Source organism: Trachemys scripta, chromosome 15 (assembly GCF_013100865.1).
Source record: "Trachemys scripta elegans isolate TJP31775 chromosome 15, CAS_Tse_1.0, whole genome shotgun sequence".
NCBI classification, from domain to species: Eukaryota; Metazoa; Chordata; order Testudines; family Emydidae; genus Trachemys; species Trachemys scripta.
The window spans coordinates 6,955,148-6,982,617 of NC_048312.1; the positions used below are offsets into that span (position 1 = coordinate 6,955,148).

At 39.8% G+C, this 27,470-nt stretch overlaps 1 protein-coding gene across 11 annotated transcripts in view; it reads right to left on the reverse strand.

The window, feature by feature from the left end:
- The window catches only part of ORAI1 (ORAI calcium release-activated calcium modulator 1), a 33,778-nt gene that overhangs the window by 3,369 nt on the left and 2,939 nt on the right, over nucleotides 1-27,470 (reverse strand). For 2 of the 11 annotated variants that reach the window (XM_034790656.1, XM_034790662.1), the window contains one exon: nucleotides 6,893-9,563. The exons of 1 other annotated variant lie outside the window; for it this stretch is intronic. In XM_034790656.1, the coding sequence (XP_034646547.1) occupies nucleotides 8,994-9,563 (570 nt within the window). In that variant the 3' untranslated portion in view covers nucleotides 6,893-8,993. Of the gene's footprint in view, nucleotides 1-6,892; nucleotides 9,564-9,745; nucleotides 9,805-21,487; nucleotides 21,618-21,830; nucleotides 21,956-27,470 lie in introns of those variants that run through there. 8 more of the 11 variants (XM_034790667.1, XM_034790661.1, XM_034790658.1 and 5 more) reach the window with 8 other exon arrangements.

Genomic DNA, 27,470 nt, shown 5'->3' on the forward strand with positions numbered 1-27,470 from the left:
CAAAACAAGGCCAAAACAAACCAATCCATAAGAACCCGAACACTGTATGTGACTAGATTTCCCACCCCACCCCCCCGGTGTGCAGTCTGGGACTGTGGTGGGCCTGCTGTGAACCCCTGACTCTCTCCCCCCCGCCCATTTTTGTCCCCCCCTTGCTGGGAGCCGATCAAAGAAAGAAGCTACAAGCCAAACAAGTAAACAAACAAGCCAAAAACTAGCCAACAAGCAATTCACAAGCAAATTAAACCAAAAACAAGGCCAATTTCTGCGTTTTTTTCATGGGTTTGGCATATCTGCTTAGGAGTGGCCAAGGATTTGGGGTGACATCCTGACCCCATTCAATGAAAGTTTTGCCATTTACTTCAATGGGGCCAGAATTTCACCCCTGAGCCTAACAAAGTTCTCCAGTTTCTGCCACATAAGGCAGAAATAGCTCAATGTTCCTTTAAATGTAAATTGAGAGGTTTCCATTCATATTATATGACCATCAAGTGAAGTCTTCTATTAGATTTATCATCCCTGCTAGGCCATCTAAACTATTCCTTTATCCAATGCAGCAATGCCCCTAGCAAGAGAGGAAATTTTAAAAGCAACTCTTTCAGAGGATTCTTTTAAGCATTTACAGTTGCTTAGAGACTTTAATCCTGGCATTTCTCTTGAAAAACAAATACATTATCCTGATAAATTTGGCTCTGAGACAGAGCAGTTGCTTTTGAATAAAGCAGAAATACAAGAAAATTTAGCAAGCAACGTTTGGTCTCCTTTATCAGAGGGCTTGACTAATTTGTCAGCATGTGTTTAAATCAGAAACAAAAGTGATAGGCTGAATAAGGAATAGAATAGAAAATACTGAAAAGGTTATACAAAACCATGGAACATTGTCATACTGTGATCAGTTCTGATCATCCTATATGAAAAGAGGATAGAGGAGAAATAGAGAAGGGATCCAGAGGCAGATGACAAAAATAGTTTGAGGCATAGAAAGACATAATAAAGAGACATTAAAATTATTGGTATTGTTTAGTTTAGAGGTGAATAAGAGGGACACAATGGAAGCATAAAAAATAATGAATTGTAATAGGAAACAGCTTTCTTCCACAACAGTTACTCTGTGTAATTTGGTGTGTATAAATTTAAAAAAGAATTAGATATTTATATGGATGATGACATCCAGTTACATTAAGTAGGATATTTTTTTTAGAAGAGGGGATCATGCTTCAGGGGATAAACTAACTAGGTTTAGGATTGACTAGGATTAGAATAAAAAGAACAGGAGTACTTGTGGCACCTTAGAGACTACAAATGTATTAGAGCATAAGCTTTCATGGGCTACTGCCCACTTCTTTAGATGCATAGACAGACTCTATATGCCTCCGAAGAAGTGGGCTGTAGTCCACGAAAGCTTATGCTCTAATAAATTTGTTAGTCTCTAAGGTGCCACAAGTACTCCTGTTCTTTTTGCGGATACAGACTAACACGGCTGCTACTCTGAAACCTAGGATTAGGATGAAACTTTCCCATAGGCAGGTTATTCCATCATTTTCTATGCTGACTTTTTTTGCACCTTCCTTAGAAGCAACTGATACCAGTCACTGCCAGAGAAGGTCCCCATTTGTTGACTGTAGACAAATAGGCCACAACTCCCCTGTTGTAAAAAATATACTTGTGACTTTACCACATTTTTCCTCTCTAGTCTGTTAACAGGATCTACAAGTCAACATCTACCATGCAAACCACTGTGGCAGGCCTGGGTTATGCTTTGTCTAGACTATGTACGTGCTAAGGTAGCACCCACACAGCCTATACATAGATTTGAAAGGAGACGTAATAGATAGGCACTTGCCGTTATCATAAAATGAGGAAAGTGTAGAAAGTGTTTTAAAGTATTTAGTGACAGACTGCAGGATAAATTAAAGTCCAGTTAAGAGGGAGATTCTACAGCAGCTTTTGAATAATCAGTGTTTACAAATCCTGAGCTCTTTAATTACATTGCATAAAATATGTTTTTAATTTAGATTGAACTGGCCAATCCAGATGGTTTTAGAAGAGCCCCAGGCAATGCTTGACGACAGTGAAGAATGAGAAATGGCTGCTGATAAAGATATGAGAAAAGAACACAAGACTCATTGTTATTTCTTCATTTGAATCATCTTTCTAGATCCATGGTCCAATTTCCAGGCTGTTTTAATACCAGATGGCCATAGTCAAGTGGGCTGAAAGCAAAGCACAATCATTTATCCATACTTTCATGTTCCAATCGCAAGAATTAAAGTCATGGCACTCTGAATTGGCAAAACACTCCAGCTTTATAGTTGTAAATTCCCATTTGAGTCCATGCATTTTGCAATGTCATCCTGTAATCATTAGTCCTTAAGTCGTGTTATCATTTGATGGTTGTTGTCGGGCTTCCCATCGTTATCTCCTATTTGTTGTCTTGCCTTGGGGGGTGCCTGCCTCACCTCTGAGGTCGTCAATGCTGCTAACATGTTTAGCATTGGATACAATGGATGTTTTCTGATTGTCTCCTGGTCTTTCCAAGTCTCTCACTTCTTCTTGACCATCTGGACATCTGTGGTGGCTTTCACACCTCATCTTTTCCTGATGCATGCATTCCTCATTCACACAAACAATCTCTTACAGAAACCTTCAAAGGTACACAGACAGCTGTATTGTATATTCAGCAGAATACATTGTAAATCAAGCCTTCCTAAATCTTATAACTAAAACAATTCACATTGGGGCTTCAGGCCCTCAACATTTCTCTAATCTCCTTAACATAGATACAAGATCCTGTCTCTTACTTACTAAACCTTAAAACAAAGAAATGTATATTTAACTAGAGTGCCAAATTTGTAATACGTATAGGAAACCATAGTAGACATTATAACTTATCCTAAAACAAAAGGGTGACCATAATTAGTTGTCCTGGTCTGTCATTTCTTTCTGCTATTCAAAAAGGGTGGCTGGCAGGATAAAATCCAATTCTCATAATACAATTATAAAATCCTGCTCCTATATATCCCCCTTTTGACACTAAGATTATTAATCGCCAGTGTCACTTTTATTTAGTCCGCGTAATAGAAAATACCGGGAGGTGATTTGGGCCTGTGGCTTTAGCTTTGCATACATTTGTTTTATCCAACAGCACATTCCAAACATCCCAATTAAACACACACAATTTAAAACCAAAACAATTAGGGGTAATAACATTAGGATGCCAGTAGTTGTGGGAGACCATCCAGAAAATATGTTATACCAATGGTAAGCTGCAACAGAGGGTCCTGTGGTACCTTTAAGACTAACAGAAGTATTGGGAGCATAAGCTTAGGGTTAAGGTGTCACAGGACCCTCTGTTGCTTTTTACAGATTCAGACTAACACGGCTACCCCTCTGATACTTGACACAATGGTAAGCTGTTATGTTTTTCTGCAGTGGCAATTCTTAACATGTCCCCATTTGCATGTATAATATGAATGGTTCGGTTTCCCACAGTGCCTTTTTTCTTCTTCTAGGAACTCTGTTACCTTTTAACAGGTGATTGGTAACTTCCTGCCATTTAATGCCAAGATTGATAGAGAACTCAGCTAAATCAGTGCTCACAGTAAGCTGAGACTTTTTTTGGTTGTGGCAAGTAGTACATGTACTTACATTACATTTGTCTACTGGTGAGTTGCTAACACTTTTATTCTTCCAAAACACTTTCCCCCCAAGAATTAACACATACACATATACTTTGGTCTAATTATCCAATATATCCCACATACAGGATCCTAGTGAAATGTCTTTACTACAGGGCTTTTGGAGCAACTGGCTAGGATAAACACACCCACTTTTGAGGAGTCCACTGGGTACAACCTCTGGTGTCCAATAGCTTTCCTCCCTCCCTCCCTCCCCAGCCCACTGGCTCAAGGTCCGGGGTAGCCAGAAGGATCCCATGTGCAATCTGGGGAATGGGCTAACTTTCCATATCTTTGCTTCCAGAGCCTGTTGGTGTACGATTTTAACAACAATTTTCCCAATTAAAAGGTCTGGCCTCACTATGCTAGAAACATATCAAACAAAGATCTTTTTTGTTGTTTTAGCAAGTGTATTAAAACCTTAGTGTTTCCTGATATTACCCAAAACATTTTGTGTTCCAAGGAGGACAAAGGAAGTATCTGGATATCCGTACATCCCATAGCTATAGTAGTATGTTTTTTTCCACTTTCATTTGTTTCTGTATTAGGTTGTCCTGTAGCTGGTATCAGCTTTTTCTGATTTTCTGAAAGTCAAAAAACATTTTTCTACCCCTTTGGGGTGGCATTGATTATTGCTTAAAATATTTCCTTTTTTTTTTTTTTTTTTTTTTTTACAAATACCCTTGCTGATTGCAGGGAAAACAGAGGAATTACCTTCATATTTTCCTGTGTTTTTGTTCTGTAGGCAGGCCAGGTTTCAATGGCTTCTATCTTTTAAGAGTTATGGGGAAATTATCCCACTGTTTAGTCATTAAATCCATGAGGTGGTGTACCTTAGTTTTCTTTTTATACAGCAGACCAAGTTTATAATGTTTTTCCTGCTGTGTTAAGTTAAGTTTATTTACAGATAATAGCTGAGGGGCATCATTACCGTAAAGGATTTTTCCAAAAATCATACATACTATACATTGTTACAGGGGTACTTATTAACATATTAATAAATCTATTAAAGGTATCCTGTTATACCATGCCTTTTATTTAGACAATTTGTTTGCTGACCAGGTATGTCCTTTATCTGCAGCTTCTTTGTGCTAGCAGTTCTTTCCTTCATCAATCAGTTAGGTAAACTGCATCAACACAGACTTGGCTTTTGGATTCAAAGCCATCAGCAGCTTAGAGACTCTGTCTTAAAAGGAACACAATTAACTTTTACCAGAGTTTTGATTACTTTTAACTCTTGCTTCCAAAACACAGAGATCTGAAAAAGAAAACACAATCTATTGTGGCTCCTTTGGAGCCCTAATAGGATTTTAATTAAGTAGCATGTTTTGTTTGCATTTCTTTCACCCCTTCTATAATATACACTGCACATGTCCTGGGGAAAATGCACATTCCTTCTATAGTTTAACTTCTATACATATAAATTTTTACATAAGGGGTAACTGTTTTTGTTCTTACAGAGTTTTCATGTACCCTTATCAAAGTGACAGTCTGATTACAGAGCCAACTTAAGGCCCATCATTTCTAACATTGCTTCTTTTCGTTTTTGTGCCTGCTTGTCTGGGTCTGATCCTGCTTTTTCCAATGAACAGTTCCTTTCCATGGGCACAAGCTTTGTTCCACTACCAATTTAGCAAGGAGGGTGGGCTCCTTAATTAGCCCCCACCCTTCCTGGTCCCTTTCCTTAATCATTTCCTTCAAAATTGTGAAATTACCACAATATCACTTACAAAAAAATACTACACTGCTATATCCTTCAGAGTTTGGTTTAACAGAACAAGATCTGTATCTTATGTTTGCCCGTGCCAGTGCCAGGGCTTATGATTTTAACCCACTCTAGGCCAGAGGGAGAGACGCTAAGCTTCCCTCTGTATTGCTCGGCCTTCTACCACCAAGGGTTCATACACCAAATATAAAGACCCCTCCCAGGGGCAGAACGAGAAACCCTAAGTTCTCCTCTTATGCTCAATCATGCTACGGCCGAGGGAGTATGCACCTATAGTTTTCCCCGACAGACGGGTCGGAGCAAGGCCTCTAATCCTCCCCCTATTGCCCGGCACTTCTATGACTGGGGGTATATCCACCTCCAATTATTTCCTCCCAGCAGTCTGAGGTGGAGGGAGGGATGCTAAACCTCTCTCCTATCTCTCAGCCCTGCTGCAGCCGAGGGGGTGTATACCTCTTAATTATACAAATTCTTAATTCATAAAATACCAACAGTAAATACAATATTAACCACACCTAGTTCCTGTTTTACTGCCCGTTATCTCTATGACCTGCACACCTGAATATGCACACCTGAATGATCGATCACTTAGCAGTATTGTCAATAATTACAGCGCATATACTCTTCCCCCTTTTGCAATTCTCCACCAAAAATGTTATGCCCATACAAAGCACACGGGATCTTTTCAGGAGAAGGCAAATATGCAGCATTTATTGAAAATACAACAGTTAGCATATGCTTTTCGGTCGGACACACACAGACACACACACACACACACACACACACTCCTGCCATTTGATGTTTTATAGTTACCAGTCTGTTGTAGCTCGAGACAATTTAATGGCCAATTAGATTGATCAGCGTGAGGTGCAGGGCTCTTGAAGCGTGAGGAGCAGGGCTCTTGTTGGTGGCGATCAGATGCTCCGAGGCTTTGCAGGACTGAACCCAGAGTTCTATGGCAAAACACTCCAGCTTTATAGTTGTAAATTCCCATTTGAGTCCATGCATTTTGCAATGTCATCCTGTAATCATTAGTCCTTAAGTCGTGTTATCATTTGATGGTTGTTGTCGGGCTTCCCATCGTTATCTCCTATTTGTTGTCTTGCCTTGGGGGTGTGCCTGCCTCACCTCTGAGGTCCTCAATGCTGCTAACATGATTAGCATCGGATACAATGGATGTTTTCTGATTGTCTCCTGGTCTTTCCAAGTCTCTCACTTCTTCTTGACCATCTGGACATTTGTGATGGCTTTCACACCTCATCTTTTCCTGATGCATGCATTTCTCATTCACACAAATAATCTCTTACAGAAACCTTCAAAGATATATAGATAGCAATATTGTATATTCAGCAGAATACATTGTAAATCAAGCCTTCCTAAATCTTATAACTAAAACAATTCACATTGGGGCTTCCGGCCCTCAACATTCCCCTAATCTCCTTAACATAGATACAAGATCCTGTCTCTTACTTACTAAACCTTAAAACAAAGAAATGTATATTTAACTAGAGTGCCAAATTTGTAATACATATAGGAAACCATAGTAGACATTATAACTTATCCTAAAACAAAAGGGTGACCATAATTAGTTGTCTTGGTCTGTCATTTCTTTCTGCTATTCAAAAAGTGTGGCTGGCAGGATAAAATCAAATTCTCATAGTACAATTATAAAATCCTGCTCCTACAGTGTTTGCGCTAATAAGTCAGTTGCATTGATGCAAGTGGGCCTACTAATGACAATAAGTACTACCCTCAGGAGCCAGTGTTTGCAAAATTAGGACCTTCATTTGTAAAGCATGTTGAATTCATCTGGTAAAGAGGCCAGGTATAATTGAGTACATTCAGTGTAGGCATAAGCATGCACAGCTTCACTTGAAGTCAAAGAGGCATAGCTCCGATTAGGCCACAACTGAATTTGTTACCTCCATCACAAAATTACAAGATTACATTCTATATTAGCAGTTACGAACTGAGATCCCAGTTCCATGGGAGCCTAACATATCAGATGAAGTGGCCTGTAGCCCACGAAAGCTTATGCTCAAATAAATTTGTTAGTCTCTAAGGTGCCACAAGTACTCCTGTTCTTTATATCAGAAACTGGTACTTTCTGGGTTCAAAGAGCTTTTTCACCAACTAACCCACCCATTTCCATCCTTTAGTGAAGGTAGGAGAAGCCCTGCCCAAAAGCCACAATTCACTTTTTAATGTATCTAGAGTCACACAAATTCCGAAGGAGTTGAAGCCAAATCCTATAATCCTTGTCAAGTGTCAGTTTTTGCTTGAGGAAGAAGTTCGAATTTGACACAGTAGCTTGAGGCTAAAACAGCAGCTTCATTCAATAAAAGATGCACGTCTTACAATTAAGAAGCAATACTACTTCTTAAAATAAAAATCATTTGTTTTCATAAATAAGTCTATATGGCAATAAGTGGTCTTCCACAACATTGGAAGCAAAAATCAAGTGTAATTAAGATTTTAATATCTTAAATACAATATTTGAGGAAGTAGAAGATTTTTCTACCAAACAAGATCAAGGTACAGCTAATTACTTGGAATTCCCACACAGACAAAACACCTTTTATCATTTGTATCTGAGAATTTATTCAAAAATATATAAAAAGTATAAAATATTTGCTATATTGGTTTGGAACCACAGCAGTAGTTCTACTGTGGTTAAATCTATACCAGTGTATGTTATTGCTAGAGAAAAGCCATTAATAGCAAGTTTTCAAGGAAGACAATAAAATCGAGTGATAGTTTCTCCATCTATTTTTAATTTTTAAAATGTTTCCTCAATGAAAACAGGCAATTTTATCACTTCTGATAACATATCTGCTCCCATGAACGTTAAAGCAGGTATTGCTTTTTTCTATATTTTCTTCCCAAAAGAAGAGTAAAGTTAGGGCTTCAGTCCTACAGATGCAGATCATACCACATTACAATAGGACTGGTCATGGGTATCTGGAGAGTAAGAATTTATAGCTGCCATGGCAAAAGGCCCTATAGAAATTAGTAAAGTAATAATTACTTGGCAGAAAAACATGATTGGGGGAGCTAGTGGGAAAAGGGAAGGTGGAAAAGCTCTCAATTTTACCTTTCATCAGACTTTTAGAGATCACAGCACTAGCACTGAAACCAAATGCTAATTACTACATGTCCCAAGTAATTTGTATTGTGCCATGCAACATCTATTGGACAAGCAATATTTTCTAGCCAACACCAACATTAGAGAGAGAAATAAGTCTTCCCTCCCACCCCTAACATATACCGAGGCCTAAAATGTAATTCCTCTTATGCATTGACATGTTCACCATTCAACATTAAAAAGAAACAATCCAGATGATAAGAGGAGGGATGAGAGATGCATGCTCAGTGCAGCCATACCGCAACATCAGTCTCTTCAGATGTCGGTTGTCTAAGATGTCATGGTATTTTTTTACTGTAAGAAATGTATTTATACAAATTTATATTTGTACAGTATTTATAAATCTCTCTTTAAAATAAATCAAGAGTCCAGCTAGTTCATGCAGGGACGAGTCAATGTAGCAAGGCAGAAGCAAAAAAAATGGATTTTTAAACAAAATATAGTTTTATACAAAATGGCTGCCAGGAGGTGGCAAGGTGTCGCCTCTGTGGTCCAGCTGATCCTGGAGTCGTGCAAACTCAGCAAGTTCATTCAATTCTTGAAATTGCCTGTCTGTTTTGTGGCTCACCAGTGACCTATAGAAGTGGACTGCAAACACAATGAAAATCAATCCAAAAGGAACCATAATAGATGTTGAGGCAATGGCTGCTGCTGTTCCTGCTCCTGGGGTGATGGTACAATTGTCACGGACTGGTTCAATACGAGGCGTCCCTTGTGGAAGAAATTTCACCCAACAGAGCAGCACCACCTCTGCAAGGAAGAGCAAAGTCCCAATGACAGTGGAAAATGCCCAGGCGAGCTCAATGTGCCGGTGCATACGCTCATGCGGAGACTCCTTTACAGAGTTGAGATTGTGCACATTACTAACAGCCTCTATATTTGGAAGAATGCAGGTACTTATCATGAGAGCAAAGAGGTGAACAGCAACAAGCACAGTAGTACAGGCACTGAAAGCTATCAAGAGACCTGGAGGATAGGGATAATCTCTTTCTAGCTGAACCTCCACCATAGCCACCTGGAAAGGAAGAATAAAGATTTAAAACTGAACTGTATATTTTAAGACATCACTTTACAAACAAGAGGTTTAACATTAGCAGGTTTAAACATTTCCCTTTTATATCATTAAAATATTGTATTGATCTAATTTAATTCTCACTACATCTGGACAAAGAAAACAGACTTGGCAACGTCACTTACTGATTGTCGTGCAGTAGCACTATGCTGCAAAGTTTGGGCTCCAAACACTGCAGGGAAGTCTAAATCAGAGAGTGGATAAACATCCAATTCAAAACTGGACTTTTAAAAAACTAAAATAAAATTGAAATGATGACAATTCACATTAAAGCCTAAATTTATTTTAAATCTATTAAAATTATTTGAATGGAATAAGAAAATATTCAGACAGTATATGTTTGCTGCCAAAGTTTTAAAAATAAAAGTTAAACCACTGCACTGGTGGAAGTCACTGGCTAAGCACCTGGAACTAGGAGTTTGTTGAAGTGCTAAGGCAGCTTTTGACAGCAGTAGCCTCTTCTCCTGGTGCAGAGAATATTCTCTTTATTTCGTTTCAATAACTAGTTCATTCAAAGTTGAGAAACCAATTGGGAGTTGAAAAAGCAAAAAAGCTTCTTTTCCTTTTCAACTTCATGAATAAACACAGGAGGATCAGATCTACTACTTCTAAAAATACTGAAGGACATGATGACCAGAAACAATCAGTTCAATTTATTAGCTACAGATAATACTTCCTCTAATCAGTTGTTTTAAATGCAATACTGTTTTGATACGAAAAAATAAATGTATATATCCAGCACATTTAAGGTTGTTTTTATTTGAGTAAAATTTAAAAAAACCGCACAGAGATTTTTCCTTGAATTCCAATTTCCATCCATGCAGCTTGACACATTTCACAAGTAAAAATTTAATAAAGGAAATAAGAAACATGTCATCATTATTTTTACAACAAAACAATGTAAAAAAATAAGGCTCTCTGAATAAGTGTTAAGCTATATAATGGTATTTCTTGCTAACCAGGAAGATATGCAAAGAACAATCTAGAGACTATATTTAATTGCAAATAAACATTAATAGCAACCAATGAGAATCAACCTTTATTTAGGAATACAAAAGAGTACAAATGCAAAACAAGATTAAAATAGATATTTAAATTGAGGTTTCCTGCTTGCCATGAAAAAACAAAAACCAAAACCTGATTTTTAATCAACCATCTTGCCTTGAATCCAAACCAAAACCAGTTTAAATTTCTCATATTAGCCTAGAATTGAAACATTTTAACAAATCCTACACTCTGGGCCTCAGGTAGCGAATGGGGCCAAATTTCACTTAATCCATTTCTAAGATACACCTATTGTAAGATGCTTTGTCAGTAAAGACAACACATAAGTTAATGCCAATAAAGTAACTGCCCTGCCAATTCCAAGTTAATTTCCATAAGGCAGCCAGGCCTTGAGGATCAACATAGTGAGGCTCTGTTTGGCCACAAGGGAAGTGAAACAAATTCAAAAAAAAAAAAAAAGGAATACTTCACCGAGAGGGTTTTATTCCCCAGCCATACAAAATTGCTGTTGCTTCATACAAAATTAGTGATTGTCAGTTTATCCATCTCTTGCTGATCTCAACTGCAGGAGTGATGCAGGCTCTAAAGATAAAGGGTATGTCCACACTGAAGTAAAAAACCCCATGGCTCTCTGCTGACTTGGGCTTACGGGTGGGGTGACCAGATGTCCCGATTTTATAGGGACGGTCCTGATTTTGGGGTCTTTTTCTTATATAGGCTCCTATTACCCCCCACCCCGTCCTGATTTTTCAAACTTGCTGTCTGGTCACCCTACTCATGGGCCATGGGCTGGGGAGCTAAAAATTGCAGTGCAGGTGTTTAGACTTGTGCTGAAGCTCAGATTTTTGAGACCAACCACGTTCTGGGGTTTCAGAGGCTGGGCCAGGAGGGGCTGGCATAGGACAATGTCAGCCTTAAACCAATCTAGCATTCCTCTGTTAGGGCAGAATGCCTTAAAGCTGCATCATCATTGAAGTGGCACTTAGGAGCACAGTTGCCAACTTTCACACAGTAAATAATCACCCCAACATTCACAGTAAGTAAAAAAAAATAAAAAAAAAAAAATCAAGCTAATGCCATTTCAAAACCAGGCCAAAACAAGCCAATCCATAAAAACCCAAACACTCTATGTGACTAGATCCCCCCCCGGCGTGCAGTCTGGGACTGTGGTGGGCCCGCTGTGAACCCCTGACTCTCTCCTTCCCTTGCCCCTGCTTGCTCTGCTCTGTTTGGCCACAAGGGAAGGGAAACAAATTCTAAAAAAGTAGGACTACCTCACTGAGAGTGTCTTGTTCCCCAGCTGTACAAAATTAGTGATTGTCAGTTTATTCATCTCTTGCTGATCTCAACTGCAGGAGTGATGCAGGCTCTAAGGATAAAGGCTATATCCACACTGCAGTAAAAAACCCTGTGGCTCTGTGCTGACTTGGGCTTACGGGGCTTGGGCGGGGGGGGGGGGGGGGGCCTAAAAGCTGCAGTGCAGGTGTTTGGACTCGCACAGAAGCTAGACCAACCACGTTCTGGGGTTTCAGAGGCTGGGTTCCAGCTTAAGCCCAAACATCTACACAGCAATTTTTAGCCTTGCTACCTGAACCCTGCAAGTCTGAGTCCGCTGACCTGGACCAGCCACGGCTACGTCACAGATCTTTTATTGCAGTGTAGATGTGCCCTAAGATACATAGGGCCCAAAGCATTGAGGACTGCTTCACTATGATAGCCAAATGAGAATAGTGAAGAGAGTTGGGAAGGCTGGGAGGAAAATCAGTATCTCTACTACACTCTGCCTCTGGTCCCCAGACATCTAGAAAGCCACTCCCCACCTCCATGGGAGAGTCGAGGACTAGTTCCTCTCCTCTCAGGCCAAGCATATTAGTAAGGCTGTACGAACTAGCATGTGGTCACCATTAATAGCTGCAATCCTCCATTCCCAAAGATTATAGTGAAACAACTCCCAACAGGAACTATGGAAACTGCAAAGCCAACGGAGCCATGCCTAGAGGCCTCCATGTGGATGACCCAGTCTTGCAATGATGTCCCAAGGTCGAAAACAGATCTCAGAACATCCACAGGTTTAAGGGGTGGAACTCCCTTCCAAATCTGTAGGTGGGCAGGAAGAACCAAACTCTAGCTGTATGACTTGTAGGAAACTCCTTGAGTGAAGATTTGAAGCTAGTCTCTCAGGTGCACTAGAGCAGCACTTGGCAAACCAGAGGAAGGGGGACCTGTGTAGTTTTAGGTAACCTTTATTTCCCCTGATTTTCGAGTATGTCTAAGGCACAACCAAACTACTGGGGGCGGAACCACTCAGGGATGCTCTAACTTGAGGAGGGTTATCATCACCTATACAAGGGTTTGTCCTACTAGCCAGGATTGCCAGGGTGCACCCCAATTTTTCCCTTCTCAGTCCCACTCCAGAATATCCCCTACACCAGCTGGACCAGGAGGGGCTGGCATAGGACAATGTCAGCCTTACACCAATCTAGCATTCCTCTGTTAGGACAGAATGCCTTAAAGTTGCATCATCATTGAAGTGTCACTTAGGAGTGGCCAAAGGATTTGGGGTGAAATCCTGACCCCAATAAATTCAATGGAAGTTTTGCCATTTACTTCAGTGGAGCCAGGATTTCACCCCTGAGCCTAACAAAGTTCTCCCCTGTTTCTGCCACATAAGGCAAAAATAGCTCAGTGGTCCTTTAAATGTAAATCGAGAGGTTTCCATTCATATTAGAATACTTCACTTGATGGTCATATATTATATTTATCATCCCTGCTAGGCCATCTAAACTATTCCTTTATCCAATGCAGCAATGCCCCTAGCAAGAGAGGAAATTTTAAAAGCAACTCTTTCAGAGGATTCTTTTAAGCATTTACAGTTGCTTAGAGACTTTAATCCTGGCATTTCTCTTGAAAAACAAATACATTATCCTGATAAATTTGGCTCTGAGACAGAGCAGTTGCTTTTGAGTAAAGCAGAAATACAAGAACATTTCAGCAAGCAACATTTGGTCTCCTTTATCAGATGGCTTGATTAATTATCTGCATGTGTTTAAATCAGAAACAAATGAATAGCAAACTTATGAGTGTACATACATGTATTTAATCATCAGGGCTAAATACATACATACTGAAATACTAGTTCTTTCATATTAAAAGTCACTGAAATAATTGGAACTAGTGTCTCCCACCAGTTCAATCCAAATATTGTCTCATCATGTCCCATTAGTGATTTAGACAAAAAAAAAAAAAAAAAAAAATCTGTATTGAGTACTGTATAAATTAAGTGCATCAGTCCTGTTCACAGAATAAAAAAGCCTTCAAACTGTAGAGTACTATGGACACAGCAAGCAATGCAAACAAAAAGAACTAGAAATGGAAAAAAAAAATGCAACCATAAGTAGCAGCAAAAGACACTCAATTTGTCACTTTCCCTTAGCTGTATCAAACTAAGCCTAATTAGATTTCCTGTTCATTACATTTGTATTGAGATGTCCAAGGACACAAATCAACTGGAAAGGATCACTGGATGCATTTGCCAACTTATGCTTTTACACAAACAGCTACAACATGCATTCAAGGCCTGTTACCAATTTTTTTTCTTCATTGAAACCTCTAATCGTCTTAGGTGTGGCTGATCTGATGTGATCAATAGTTAGTTTCACATGTTACAATATACCCTTGACAGGATAAACGTACAGACCTTGTGATTTAGTTTACTACTAGGTTATAAAAGTTTTTTAAATGTGGTTTCTCAACTGTGAGAAGTTTCACATTTTAGACACAAATGCGTGGAAGAGAATGCCTCAAGACATACCATGACTGGCCACATACACAATATTTATTTTATCCCAGACTACGAAGCACAAGTTATAACTGGTTATTTGTGGAGCTCAAATCTAGGGAATAGGCAAAAAGCTTTAACTGGACCAGGTTAGACAGGAGTCAGGCAGTCTCTCTCTCTCACTCTCTCTCAGACACACACCCTCTTCTTCCCTGCTGGTGCTCTCTTTTTCTGTCCCAATGAGTGTAATGGAATGCTCAGGGATACTAGGCAAGTTCAGCAGCAAAGTAGATGTATTCTACCTACAGCATTTATATTCACTAAGCAGTGAAGAGTTTCATTTTCATGCACATTAATTTATCCTCTCTCCATTCCTTTACTGGTGCTTGTCTTGAAATTTGACAGCTTAGCTGTCAACTCTATTTTAGCCTCAAGAACATTCTATGATTTAAAAACAGCTCAGATATTCTATGCTAATCCTTAAAAGGAAGATTAACATGACCAAAACAGACTCCAAGTAAGCTTCATCAAATAGATAAGGAGATCAAGACTCCAAGCCTTTTAAAGAAAAAAAAATCACAGTTTAAGAATCAAGTATTTAACTTGCCCTTCTAGCCTAAAGGAAGTCTCATGCATCAGCTAGTCAGTTTCCATGAGATGCTGATTAAAAACATTTAATTTCAGAAGGAGGCAGGAATATTTGGAATTCCAATATGCCCTCTGTTCTTAGGCAGCTGATCTCTCCCTCTAGAACTATTTAGGGTGCTCACATGAGCACACCACACAGAACTGCCTTAATATCAAATAGGAGGGATGCAAAACAAATGCACTTCCTCTTTTTGATTTAAGTTAAGTTTATCCTGGGCCCCAAAGAGAGTTGGGGAACCATGTTTAAGATGCAGAGCACAGACACTGTTTCCAGTTTGTCATTTCCCATATTCACCAGCAAAACAAAACCCTGTAAGAAACTGGTTTAGCTGAAACAACATTCAAACAGTCCTTTAACTTTGTCCCTGGCTCAGCACAAATGGTGCATCAGGTGGCAATAAAAAAGCTGCAGAAAAGGGGTCATAAGATTTATAGACAGTTCACAAAGCTGTTACTGTGTTGAATGATCATGTTATAAAACTGTCTGGTTTTTGCCAAAGTGGCTGGCACCAAACTGGATGCTACTAACCATGTCAAAGAACCAGGATATGCCTTGTTTAAATCAGATTACAGGTTAAACCTTTGTTCCATCCACCCAAGCAAAGTTTCAGTTTTTAAATTGGTTGGGTTGCTTTTATAGCATGGTTGCTTAATATGGTAAATTTTGTTGCGGAGACAGGCAGTTATCACAAGAGGTCAGTCAGAATCCAGTGCAGGAGCAGGAAGGGTGTAGCTTCCTCTAGCTCATAGTAAGTGTGCCATGTGATTACTGTGAGCAAACTTGGGACTGTCCTCTTTTGTAGAGGAATTACTGCTAGTGTCAATACATTTTTAAAAAATGTCCCAAGTGTCAGCCTTTCGGATTAAATTAATTTAATTGATAGCAAGATAGTCGCCTTGCTAAAGCCACCACTATCTGTAGTACTAATTAGCCCAATTTTTGGCTCTCTTAGTAGAGACCAATGAATGAACCAACCACATAGTGCTGTGATTCCTGTTACGAGCTCCTGACTTTTCCCTCAGCCCTGGAATCAGCTGGGTAGATACAGACTATATCTGGTACTGGAATAGGAAAAAAATAACAGAGCCAAGATGAGTAACAGAAGGGCTATCAGGAAGAACTCTGTTCCCTTTGAAAGGGGCTGTGGGCAGATACCATTTGCCAACGTGGAAGATTACTAAAGCTGAAAGGACCCAATTTTGTTCAAGAGATGAAGACCTGAAAAAACAAATTCAGCATTGATGCTTGAAGGGTAACAGCGCCCCCCCCCCCCGCGCACGCGCTCTCTAGAAAAAAGAAAGAAATAACACACACACACACACACACACACACACAGGGAGCTCCCCTGATACTCACCCAATATTTGATGGGCTAGGAGTGCTTCAAAAAGGGAACTGTGTGCTCTGCCCTGGAGCTGAGAGTCTTAGCTCAGTTAACAGAAAACTGTTCCTGAGTAAGGATCACCAGTAGATGGACTCCAAAAAGTGGAAAAGGGGGTTTTGTCCAATCTTTCCTCTAAACAGAAGGGCTGATGGAACTTAGAGAGGGTAATTTGGGAAGGGAATGGGCAACATGGGAAACAGAATGGAGTAAGACTAGAGAGACTCTCCATGGCTTCAGAAACAGAAAGGACCTCATGAGATTGAGAAGAAAGGAAGAGAACATAATGTTGATGCATGTTGATTTGGCTAGAGGTATTGTTAAGCAAAAAGGAAGCGTACTTGGTGAAGTTACATTTTTAAGCAATGTGGTAAAGCTAGATAGAAGGGTCACATAGAAGCAGGAAGCAAGAGAACACTTCGCTCCCCCTTTTCCCTTTTACTCACTCTGAAAAGTAAAATAGATGCTTCAAGCCCATTTCAAAATGAATTTTTGCAGATTCTTTTCCTAATGGGCATTTAGGGCTTGACAAAAGCCCAGTGAAGTCAATGGAAATACAGCCCATGGACAAAATTAAATGCGTTTCACATGGTTGGAGTTTGGGGTTGGGATTTTTCAAGAGTCTAAAGTGTTAGGCACCCAAATCTTATTAAAATTCAGTGAGATTTGGGAACTCTTCCTTCAGCTCTTTTGAAAATCCTCAGTTGAATACTTAATGATTTCACACAGGAAGGGAAGCAAAACCACGTTTCTGTCTTGGCTAATCTTGACTGCTAGCAAAACTGTACACACTAAACAACTTTCCCCTCTAGAAGAAGTTATATTCTCACCCAAGTTACAGTTTAACAGCTTTGAATGGTTCCAAGTAATTTCCTTGCGGACCATGCAGCATTATACATTACGACACAGTTTGGCACAGAGTGGCCTAACTAGCAGTTTCTGCTACAAATACTGCATACTGTTAAGTGCTATTGGACAGAAATTACATTATTTGTGCATCTGACAATATCATCACACCACCAATTGGCAAGGGGGAAACAGTGACGTGCTAATGAACCCATTCCCACCAGCAACAACAACAAAAATCAACTCAAACAAAAAAAACCTCCAGTTTATAAGGAGCAGTGATCAGTCACTTGGACAACTGCAAAGGAAGCTTGCTTATGTGATGTGTCTACAGCAGTTTGGGAGAAGTAACTTTCCTGGCATGCCATTTTGTCAGTTTCACAAGAGTAGCAGCATATGAATTAGTGTTGTGCTTCAAGTTTCAGCACTGTTCTCATGTTTTACAAGCCAAAGGACTGTAAACTAACATTTTTACTATTAGAGATGGACTTGTTTTCACTAATTTTGAACCCAAATATCGTGGGGGTCTGCAGTCTGACTAATGTTTTTGAGGAAAGGCTTGAATAAAGAGAAAAAATCCTGTGAGAAAGAATAAAATGGAGCATAGATTGGACAGAGTGAGAAAGAAGCATACTAATGGACAAACTGAAGCCTTGTGCACACACCATATAAAAGCCATTCACTGGGAGTGAGTGGGTCCTATTGCTAATCAGAGACACCCCCCCCTCCCCCCTTAGATTTAAAAGAATAAACTCTCCTTGGGAAAAATAAAGAAATCAGTTCTAGGTATAGGAGGCAAAGGTTCAAGTCAGTGAACTCTACTGCCAGTACTCCCCTGCCTGTGGGGTTCAGTTGTTAAGCGCATCCTGGTATAGCAGAAAGGCTTCAACAAGGGGTCTGAGGGAAGGGAACCTGATTTTTGCTGTCATTTATATTAACAAGAGAGCAGTAAATATTATTTCCAGAGGGTTTTGACTGAGTCATAGATTTGGATCCTGTCCACAATCACTGCTCCCCACTTTCTATAGAAAGCGGAAAAGAAAGAAAACCCCCTGCTAACTCAAGTATATCTGCATTATTTATAGAGGACCCCTTCTCCGCACCCCCAAAAAGAAGGACTCTATTTTTGGTAGCCAGGAGTTTATGCTGTGGTATGACATAGTAACACATGGCCACTTGTGTTCTCTCTCCTATGGTTAACATCAAATACTAGCATTAAAGTGTAATTAAGAGACTGTCTCCTTGAGTTTAACATGACAGGTGCTGTCTGCATGGAGCACTAAGACAGCTTTGCAGCTGCACTACCACCACCCAAGACCACATCAGATTTCAGCTGGCTGCAAAAATCAAGAGCCTTGCCGTGTTCTTCACCCACCCAACTTCCCCTATGGTTGCTATCACCTACACACAGCCACTTCTCCAGAAAGAGTTGACTTGCACTCCTCAAGTTTACAGTCAAGTTGCAGTGGATCCCATAAGGCGAGACGCAGTTATGGTGAAGTGATGTCAAGGGTGCAGAATCTGATTTCCAAGTGCTACACAAGTCCACTGGCCCAGACTAGATCTCACATAACCATTGCTGTCACTAGCCTTCCTATCTATGATTCAACCAAGAGTGATGGGGCAGAAGGGGAAAGGAGCCAATGGAGCTATTAAACTAAATGACTCATTACTAGATTTCCTATATTTAAACTCTGCAGCTTTCAATAGGTTTGGGAAACACTGGATTAGTGTATTAAGATCAAGTTCTCACATCTCTCCCACCCCATGAAGCTAGTAACATAACTAATTTTTTGTAATATGGAAAGTCCTTCCTACAGATCTAATGTCAGCCTCTATGTGGGGTATTACTTGAAGCACTAATCGCCACATTAATAAATCTGAATGTAGAATTGTCAAGGTAAGTGCAACACAACAAATAAGACTGCTCTCATACCCCCTCCCTTCCTGGTCGTCTTCCACTGTTCTTTGTGATCTCTTTCTGCCTATTTATACAAGTTCAAGCAAGAAGTTGATTAAGGTGCACATGTTTAAAGGATATTTAAGTGTTGCTGCATTCAGCACTACAATGCCTAACTGATTTAGGAGACTATCATTTTCAAAAGGGATTTAGGAACTCAGATACAATTGAATCCTAAAACCTCTGGAAGAGAGACTTAAGAATTGCTCTAGTCAATGTTGGAACACCTAATATCTTTACGAATTTCCATTCCAACTTTCAGCACCCAGCTATTTCACATCTAGGGCTGCAAAACAAACAAAAAAAGTTTACAAAAATATTGTGTATAGGATTTCCCTCCACCCCCGCCAGTTTTCATGTTCAAGGATAGCTGTACTGATTCTACTTCCAGCAGTCTTCATGACTGCTGCTCATTCTCATAGAGATAAACATTTAAATAGAAAAAATTATGATTTTTTAAGAAAAAATTGAGCCAGTCTTCCTGACTAGTATCCATACCATTCAGTAAGAGTTATTGTAAGGAGCTCATACAAAGCCTCCTGACAGTACAGGGAAGCCAAGGGACATAAGCATTAGAAATTGAAAGGATAACCAGTCAGAGTCCCCTGAATCCATTACTAATTAGTTTAAAACACAAGAAACAATACACCGAAATAGATCATTTATTCATCTAGTCTAGAATCCTGTCTTCAAGAGGTTTATTACTACATGAAGTTTGAGGATAGCAGAAATCTTTAATACTTGATAGTGGTACTGTCCGTAGAGAACTAATACACAGGAATTATTAAACCCCATTTTGTTTGGTAGTCTTGGCCACAAAATTAAACACAACTATAATCAGATTAGATACATCTTGAAAAGGGAGCATAAATTAATCAATTTTGTTCCGTAGATAAACTGTGCAAGGGAGGGCCAGGTTGTTTCTTGCCCTTTGCATGAGATACAGCATATGTGTGTGTGTTGCATCCCCACCCCAACAATGGCTAAACACCACCCTTTGCAGCATCCAAATTCTGGCCCTGCTCTAAATTATGGCAGTCTTGCATGGCCATCTAGACACCATTCTATGGTCCAGAATAGCTGGAACACAGAGCACTCCATCCACCTCCCGTTCCTAAGCCCATTATATCCCTAGACCAGGGCTATGCAAAAGGGCAACACAGGGTTGCTCTGCCAATCCTATGCCAGCAGAAGAAACATTTTATAAAAGGGATATTCCCGAGGGTCGTGTTCTGCCCTCTTAATGCTGGAGCAGTGTAAGTGGACTGTGGGGGGGGGGGGGGGGGGACAGAATTAAGTCCACAGTATATTACTACAACTCACTGAAATACAGCAGTTGAGGATTATTTTATTAATAAAATGAGAGAAGTATACTTAAAACTAACAATTATTTCTTTAAGAAGAGCTTAGTGTAAAGAAAGGCTTTAGAATTAACTTGTAATCTTTATGGGTCATGGATGATGCCTTCCTGTGTGTTCATACAGCACCTATAGCAGAGGGCCATGATCCTGATAGAGCATTTTGATAATACACCTTTGTTGGGTGATGTCAGAGTTATAAACAAAAACTCTGATGGAGTATTCAGAAAGATATACACTTCCACCGCAATATAACACGAATTTGGATATAATGTGGTAAAGCAGTGCTCCGGGGGGGCGGGGCTGTGCACTCCGGCGGATCAAAGCAAGTTCGAAATAACGCGGTAAGATTTTTTGGCTCCCGAGGACAGCGTTATATCGGGGTAGAGGTGTATTTGCCACACTTCAGAGGCAAGAATGGATGTTTACTAGTCACCTAGATGACAATACAGCCACAGTTTGTAAAACTGGATCCATTTAAAGAGGGTCAATGACATTGTCCAGTAGGGAATGTCCTTCAGTATAAAGAAGCACATAAATCTTCCTGTTACAATAATTTAAAATCACAATTTAGGCTAAGGTAGCTTTACAGAACCTATTAATAGGCATTCAAGTTGTTTTTTATTTCAACAATTGTTTGGATTTAACGAATTCCCCCACAGTATGTGCAACCCAAAAATCACCACATTATACTAGTGCATGATCACCTGACAGCAAAACAATTTAAGATGTGATATTTGATCAGCCTATTTTTATTGTCCAAGCAGAGTGAAATGTAAGACTTAAACAAACCATGTAAGTGAAGGAAGAGTCAGATTAAAGTTCTTTGAGTTTAAATATACTAAAGAATAGTAACACCAGCATCAGATGATGTTTTTAATATTTACATACTTTTAACCTGACTGTGTCTTTAATGAACAGCCTTCTTCATTTTGAAACAACAACAAAATGCAATGTTGACAGTTACTATGTAGCAGTAACACTCTCCAGCATCCACAATAAAAAGCTGAGCTAGGATGACCTGTTACATTGGAAACACAGTACATGGTAACATATTTGACAAAGATGAAGAATGTGAACAGTGCAAATTCTCAGGATTTTTAAGAGAAACTTTGAAACAATGAAGACAGATTAAATAGTTCTTTAAAACAAATTGAACTAAGTGGCTGATATACGTATAAACCCTGTGGCACATTACAATTCCTAGGTATACCAATACCATTATCCTTCTTACCTATTTATCTCTGGCTCAAGCATCCCTCCTACAGCGATACCTAGCTCTTAGTTTTGGCTCTAGCAGTCAGGTAGGTGTGCAGAACTCTCCTACATCCAGTTAAACCACCACAGGTTGCTAAGTGACTAAAAGTAAAAATATATATTTAATGTTTAAGTATCAGAGGGGTAACCGTGTTAGTCTGGATCGGTAAAAAGCGACAGAGTCCTGTGGCACCTTATAGACTAACAGACGTATTGGAGCATAAGCTTTCGTGGGTGAATACCCACTTCATCAGATGCATGTAAAGTGGAAATTTCCAGAGCATGCATCTGACGAAGTGGGTATTCACCCAAGAAAGCTTATATTTCATTTTGTCTAATCAGATTTAGTAATCCTTTCTCATCTGAGGGGCCTTCAATTTTAAAGTAGTGTCACATCGAAGCTCATACCAATCTAAGTTGATTCATAACACCAACCCCTTGGCAGCCCTGACTAGAATACTATTTACACTTATAATATACCTTTAACTCAAAGATCTCAAAGAAAAAATAATTCTCACAATACCCGTGAAGTAGCTATTATGGCATTTTACAAGTGAGAAATTGATGCACAGATATCAGTTGTCTTGACTTAGTTCACACAACAAGTCAAATGCACAAAATATTAGTTAATGTTCCTTTCCATTGTTGTATCGTAGTAACAGCAGAACGTGGCAGAACAGACACTAGACTAGCTTAAAATTCAGCCCCTAAAGCCCTTTCTAAACTTGAGAATTGTACTTTAAAAAATCCCATTGATACAACTGTTGGAATGCTGGTATTAGAAGATATGCTGCTTCTAGCATCCCTGCTGCCAGATACGCTACTTCTAATACCATTCAAAGCAAATCTAATTGACATTGTATTTTAAATGCCAGCAAACTGTCTACACTAAGGCTTCTAATACTGCCAACACAAATGGAGGCAAAACACTAAGAAATTATGGGTAATTTTTGCAAAATTTCTCTAGTGCAGACAAAGCCAGAACCTAACAGGTTCTCTGTTAGACCAGTCAACGTAATTAACTGCTTGGTTACTCTTGCTCTTTTAAGGGCCTTGTGGAGATACTGCAACTTACAACCTAACTCACCACTTCCAGCAATCTAGGGCTTTGCTTGTTTGCTGGCTCTGCAAATCATAATGCTGCCCCAACTGTAAGTCTCCAAGCTCCAAAGACTTCTTCTTAAATATCTGTATGTCACAGATCCAGTTGAGTGTCCCCTCTTAGCCACACACCAGACCACTGTGAGGTGACCCAGCTACTGAAGCCTGTGTTTTAAGACTCTGGCATCTGAAAGGAGCCCAGGCACTGTCCCTATTTTAGGCCTCTGTGCACATTCTCAGGGTGCAGATTTTTAATCTGGTACTCACAACTGAGAGTTCAGACCATGCAGCCCTCTGTCCCTGGAACCAGTGCTGGCCCATTAGACTCACCTCCATAGCCTAAAAACACCCTCACCCAGAACTCCACAAGATGAGAGCATTTTGGTTTACTTCTTCAAGGGGGCATGTGATAGATGTAAGTGCTTGACATACAGACAGACTTTGCACACGATTCTGAACCACCACTGCTCTATTTAATACACAAGAAATACAGAGCTCAGTAAAAATAATAAGCTCTGTATTCATGTCCCTGCCTCAGTTTCCTCATCACTGCAGGGCACTCTTTGGGTTGAGATCAGCATTGCCTGGTGCCAGCTGAGCTCCTTCTGTTTGTAGTGCATGGCTTGAGTTCTGAAACATGGAGTCTTTGTGCCCCCAGCTTGCCTCCTCGGATCTCGTCTGATCCATCCCCTTCCTATCTATGAGTCTCACTGCGCCTTCCCCCAGTAAGGCCTTTTATATCCTCCTGCTCTGTTGCCTTTATCTTTGTCCTGCTTGGAGAATTTCCACTCTCTCCACTGCTTCAGACAAGGGAAGAGAAACCCATTGTCCCAAGATACTTCACCCTGAATAGATGGTTACTGAGTTCTGTATTTTCCACTGCATGCATCCGATGAAGTGAATGTTAGCCCACAAAAGTTTATGCCCAAATTAATGTGTTAGTCTCTAAGGTGCCACAAGTACTCCTGTTCTTTTTGTGGATACAGACTAACATGGTTGCTACTCTGAAAACTGAGTTCTGATGATACACCATTGTACCTGGATGCAATGGTGGATACACACAGACAGGCGTTCATGATACAGCATTTTTTATAACTTCATATCAACCAGAATTCATAAATTGTAAATAAATTCCCCAAATCATCAGACTGGTACTGGGCACTGTGACATGGGATTCTAGACTAACTAAATCCTTAGGCCTACAGAGTGATGCAGTTACTAAACTACAGTCTGCAAATATCAGAACCGAGTGTACATTTCTCTCGAATGAGTACACCCATTGCAGGTCTGGACAGGTAACATCGGCACAGAATGATGTTAATATAAAAAAGGCTTTTAGCAACCATTACTGCAGATACATGGAAATTGAAACCTGACTTGAACATTTGCAAGTTTTCATTTGTATATATGTAATTAACCCTCGAAGTACATTTACATTAGTACACACTCCATTTGATTAAACACATCCCAATTAATCAGGCTAGCTGTTTTATTAACATTTATCCCTGGGTGCCAGTTTGCCATTCACTATCATCAATCTAATAGTTGAAACTTGTCCACACATGTATGAATTTAGTGGACATATAGTCAGTTAGTGCTAAAGAATTAAGATGTGTTTAGCCAAGTAGTGTGGTCCAGCGTATAAGGCATGGGAATGAGAGTCAGAAGACCCAAGTTCTATTCTTGACTCCTCTGATTCACTGTGTAACCTTGGGCATGTCATTTAGCCTCTCTGTGCCCATTTCCCTCCACTCCAAAAGTGGAGGCAATTATACTTAACTGCTTTTTAAAAAACACAGCTCCATGGTTAAAGAGTGCTTTAGTGGTGTAACAGTCTAATGCTGAAGGCCAAGTTGTCTCTGCACTTATATCTGTGTAACCTGACTGGAGCTAGTGGGGTTGCATGGATGTAAATGAAGGCAGAGTTTAGCCCCTACACTTTAGCCCAGGAACAGCGAACCACAGCCACTGGGAGCCGCAGGGGCTGTGCCTGCGGACAGTCAACGTAAACAAAATGTCTTGCGGTCCGCCAGCGGATTACCCTGATGGGCCGCATGCCGAAGGTTGCCGACCCCTGGATTAGAAGATTAAATGCAATGAGAAGCATTTGTATTTCTCTCTCCCCCCCCCTTTCTTTTTAAAGTGGCCTTTTCTCTTAATAAGGAGATTAGGGTGTCCCAATTAGAGGACTACTCTATGAGCTTGTTTACATGGTGGGGTTATGTGCTTTGCAGGGGTGATATATCTAAAGCATGCTAAATTGTTATGCATTACTTGGTCCACATAGACCTGGCTGGTGTGCACTAAAGGTTCCCTAGTACACTTCAACGTTGTATTGTTTCAAACAGCACTATGTTCAAATGCACCAGCGGGGTCTACATGGACTTATCGGCATGCAACACTTTAGTACGCTTTAGAAATCATACATTCGTAGAGGCGCATTATCTCATAACGTAAACAAACCCTGTAGCAGCAAAGCAATGGAGTCAAAGGTTGATTCCCAATGGCAATTTACTAGATTTTGAGAGGGGCAACTTCCCAAATGTTAAAATGCAATGACTATTCAGATTCAACATTTCTCACTACTGAGTAACTGGACTCTACTAATTCACAAGCGAGTTTGCCCTAGAGTTACCACTGATACTAGTTACTATGGTAACTAAAACCAATAGTCTGCAACTCCGGGACATCATACACTGTCAAAGAAGTATTGTCAGAGAATGAATGAGACTTAAGGTTATCACCTGTTTATATCCAAGAGTCACTTCTAGTGGTCCATATTGCATATAATTAATTGCTGTATTAATTTCTATGCAGTGAATGTAATGGATAAAAGTAGGACTGTGCTAGTGAGCTAATAATGAAAGCAAGTAGTATTGGTGTTAGTTCACATAGATTTTCTTTCAGCTCTAAAAAAGTCATTAAATCTGCAATATTAAATCCCTTAATTTTAACAACATACAAACTAGAAGACAATAGAAAGTAAAGCTCTTTTTCTCATTATCACCTAACACAATCAAATATTGATGCAGGAAATTACCAGGATAAACTACCTGGTCTCATCAGAATGGTATTTAGTAGAATACAATGTAGTGTAATTGTGCTTAACTACCAACCTGATGCATGGTACTCAATGGAGAACTAACTGCTCTTCTGAGCACAGCTGCCTGTCAGTCAAATGGATGCCTGTCTACCAATGCCCCTAAAGAGTTGCATTCTGTTTTTAGCCATTGAAGTATGACAGTGACATTTATTTGACCGTCAGGAGGTTGTTTTACACTAGTCCCTTTGTTCTGTTTTGATATCAAATTTGAGTTATGTTATTATTTGAAATGAAAGCAATTTCATGGTTTACAATCTAATATAGTACTAGTGTCAAAGGCAGATAGTTTGCCCTTTTCTCAGCAGTGTTGGAAAATGTAACACATTTCTAAATACAGGGTTTTAGAAGTCTGGTTCCTACACTGATTAAGGATAGCTGGATGTTTCCAGCCCACAAGAAACATTCTAATAAAAAAAAAAAAGTCACTGAAAGTGAGAATTCTGTTTCAAAACAATGTGCTGAAGAAAAATAAGAGAGGACATTTCTAAAAATATACTACAGAAAACCTCCACAATTAAACAACTTTTGCAGTGTTGAAAATGGTTTGTAACGGAGTCCCATGTTACCTAGGAGCTCATCCCCAGAACTTTTGAGGGTCAGGATTTTTTATTACATACATAAAATGCATGCATTTACCTCAGAAGAGAAAAAATACTGATGATATAGATTCGTACATAAGAACATAAAAACAGCCATACTGGGTCAGACCAAAGGTCCATCTAGCCCTGCATCCTGTCTTCCGATAGTGGCCAATGCCAGGTGCCCCAGAGGGAATGAACAGAACAGGTAATCATCAAGCGATCCATCCCCTGTCGCCCATTCCCAGCTTTTGGCAAACAGAGGCTAGGGATACCAACCCTGTTCATCCTGGTTAATAGCCATTGATGGACCTATCCTCCATGAACTTATCTAGTTCTTTTTTGAACCCGGTTATAGTCTTGGCCTTCACAACATCCTCTGGCAAGGAGTTCCATAGGTTGACTGTGTGTTGTGTGGGAAAAAATACTTCCTTTTGTTTGTTTTAAACCTGCTGCCTATTAATTTCATTTGGTGACCCCTAGTTCTTGTGTTATGAGAAGGAGTAAATAACCCTTCCTTATTTACTTTGTCCACACCAGACATTTTTTTATAGACCTGTATCATATCCCTGCCCTTAGTCGTCTCTTTTCCAGGCTGAAAAGTCCCAGTCTTAACAACCTCTCCTCATATGGAAGCCGTCCATACCCCTAATCATTTCTTACTATTTAAAAAGCCATGGTTTTCCTAAAAAATAAGATTCAGGAGTACAACTGGAAACCCGTATGACCAGCAAAATTGGCAGTTAAAGAGACAGTTAACTTAACTTCTAGTCAAGTTTTTATTATTTAAAAAGTAAACTAGACACTACATCTGCTCTTGAGTTTGTGTGTGTGT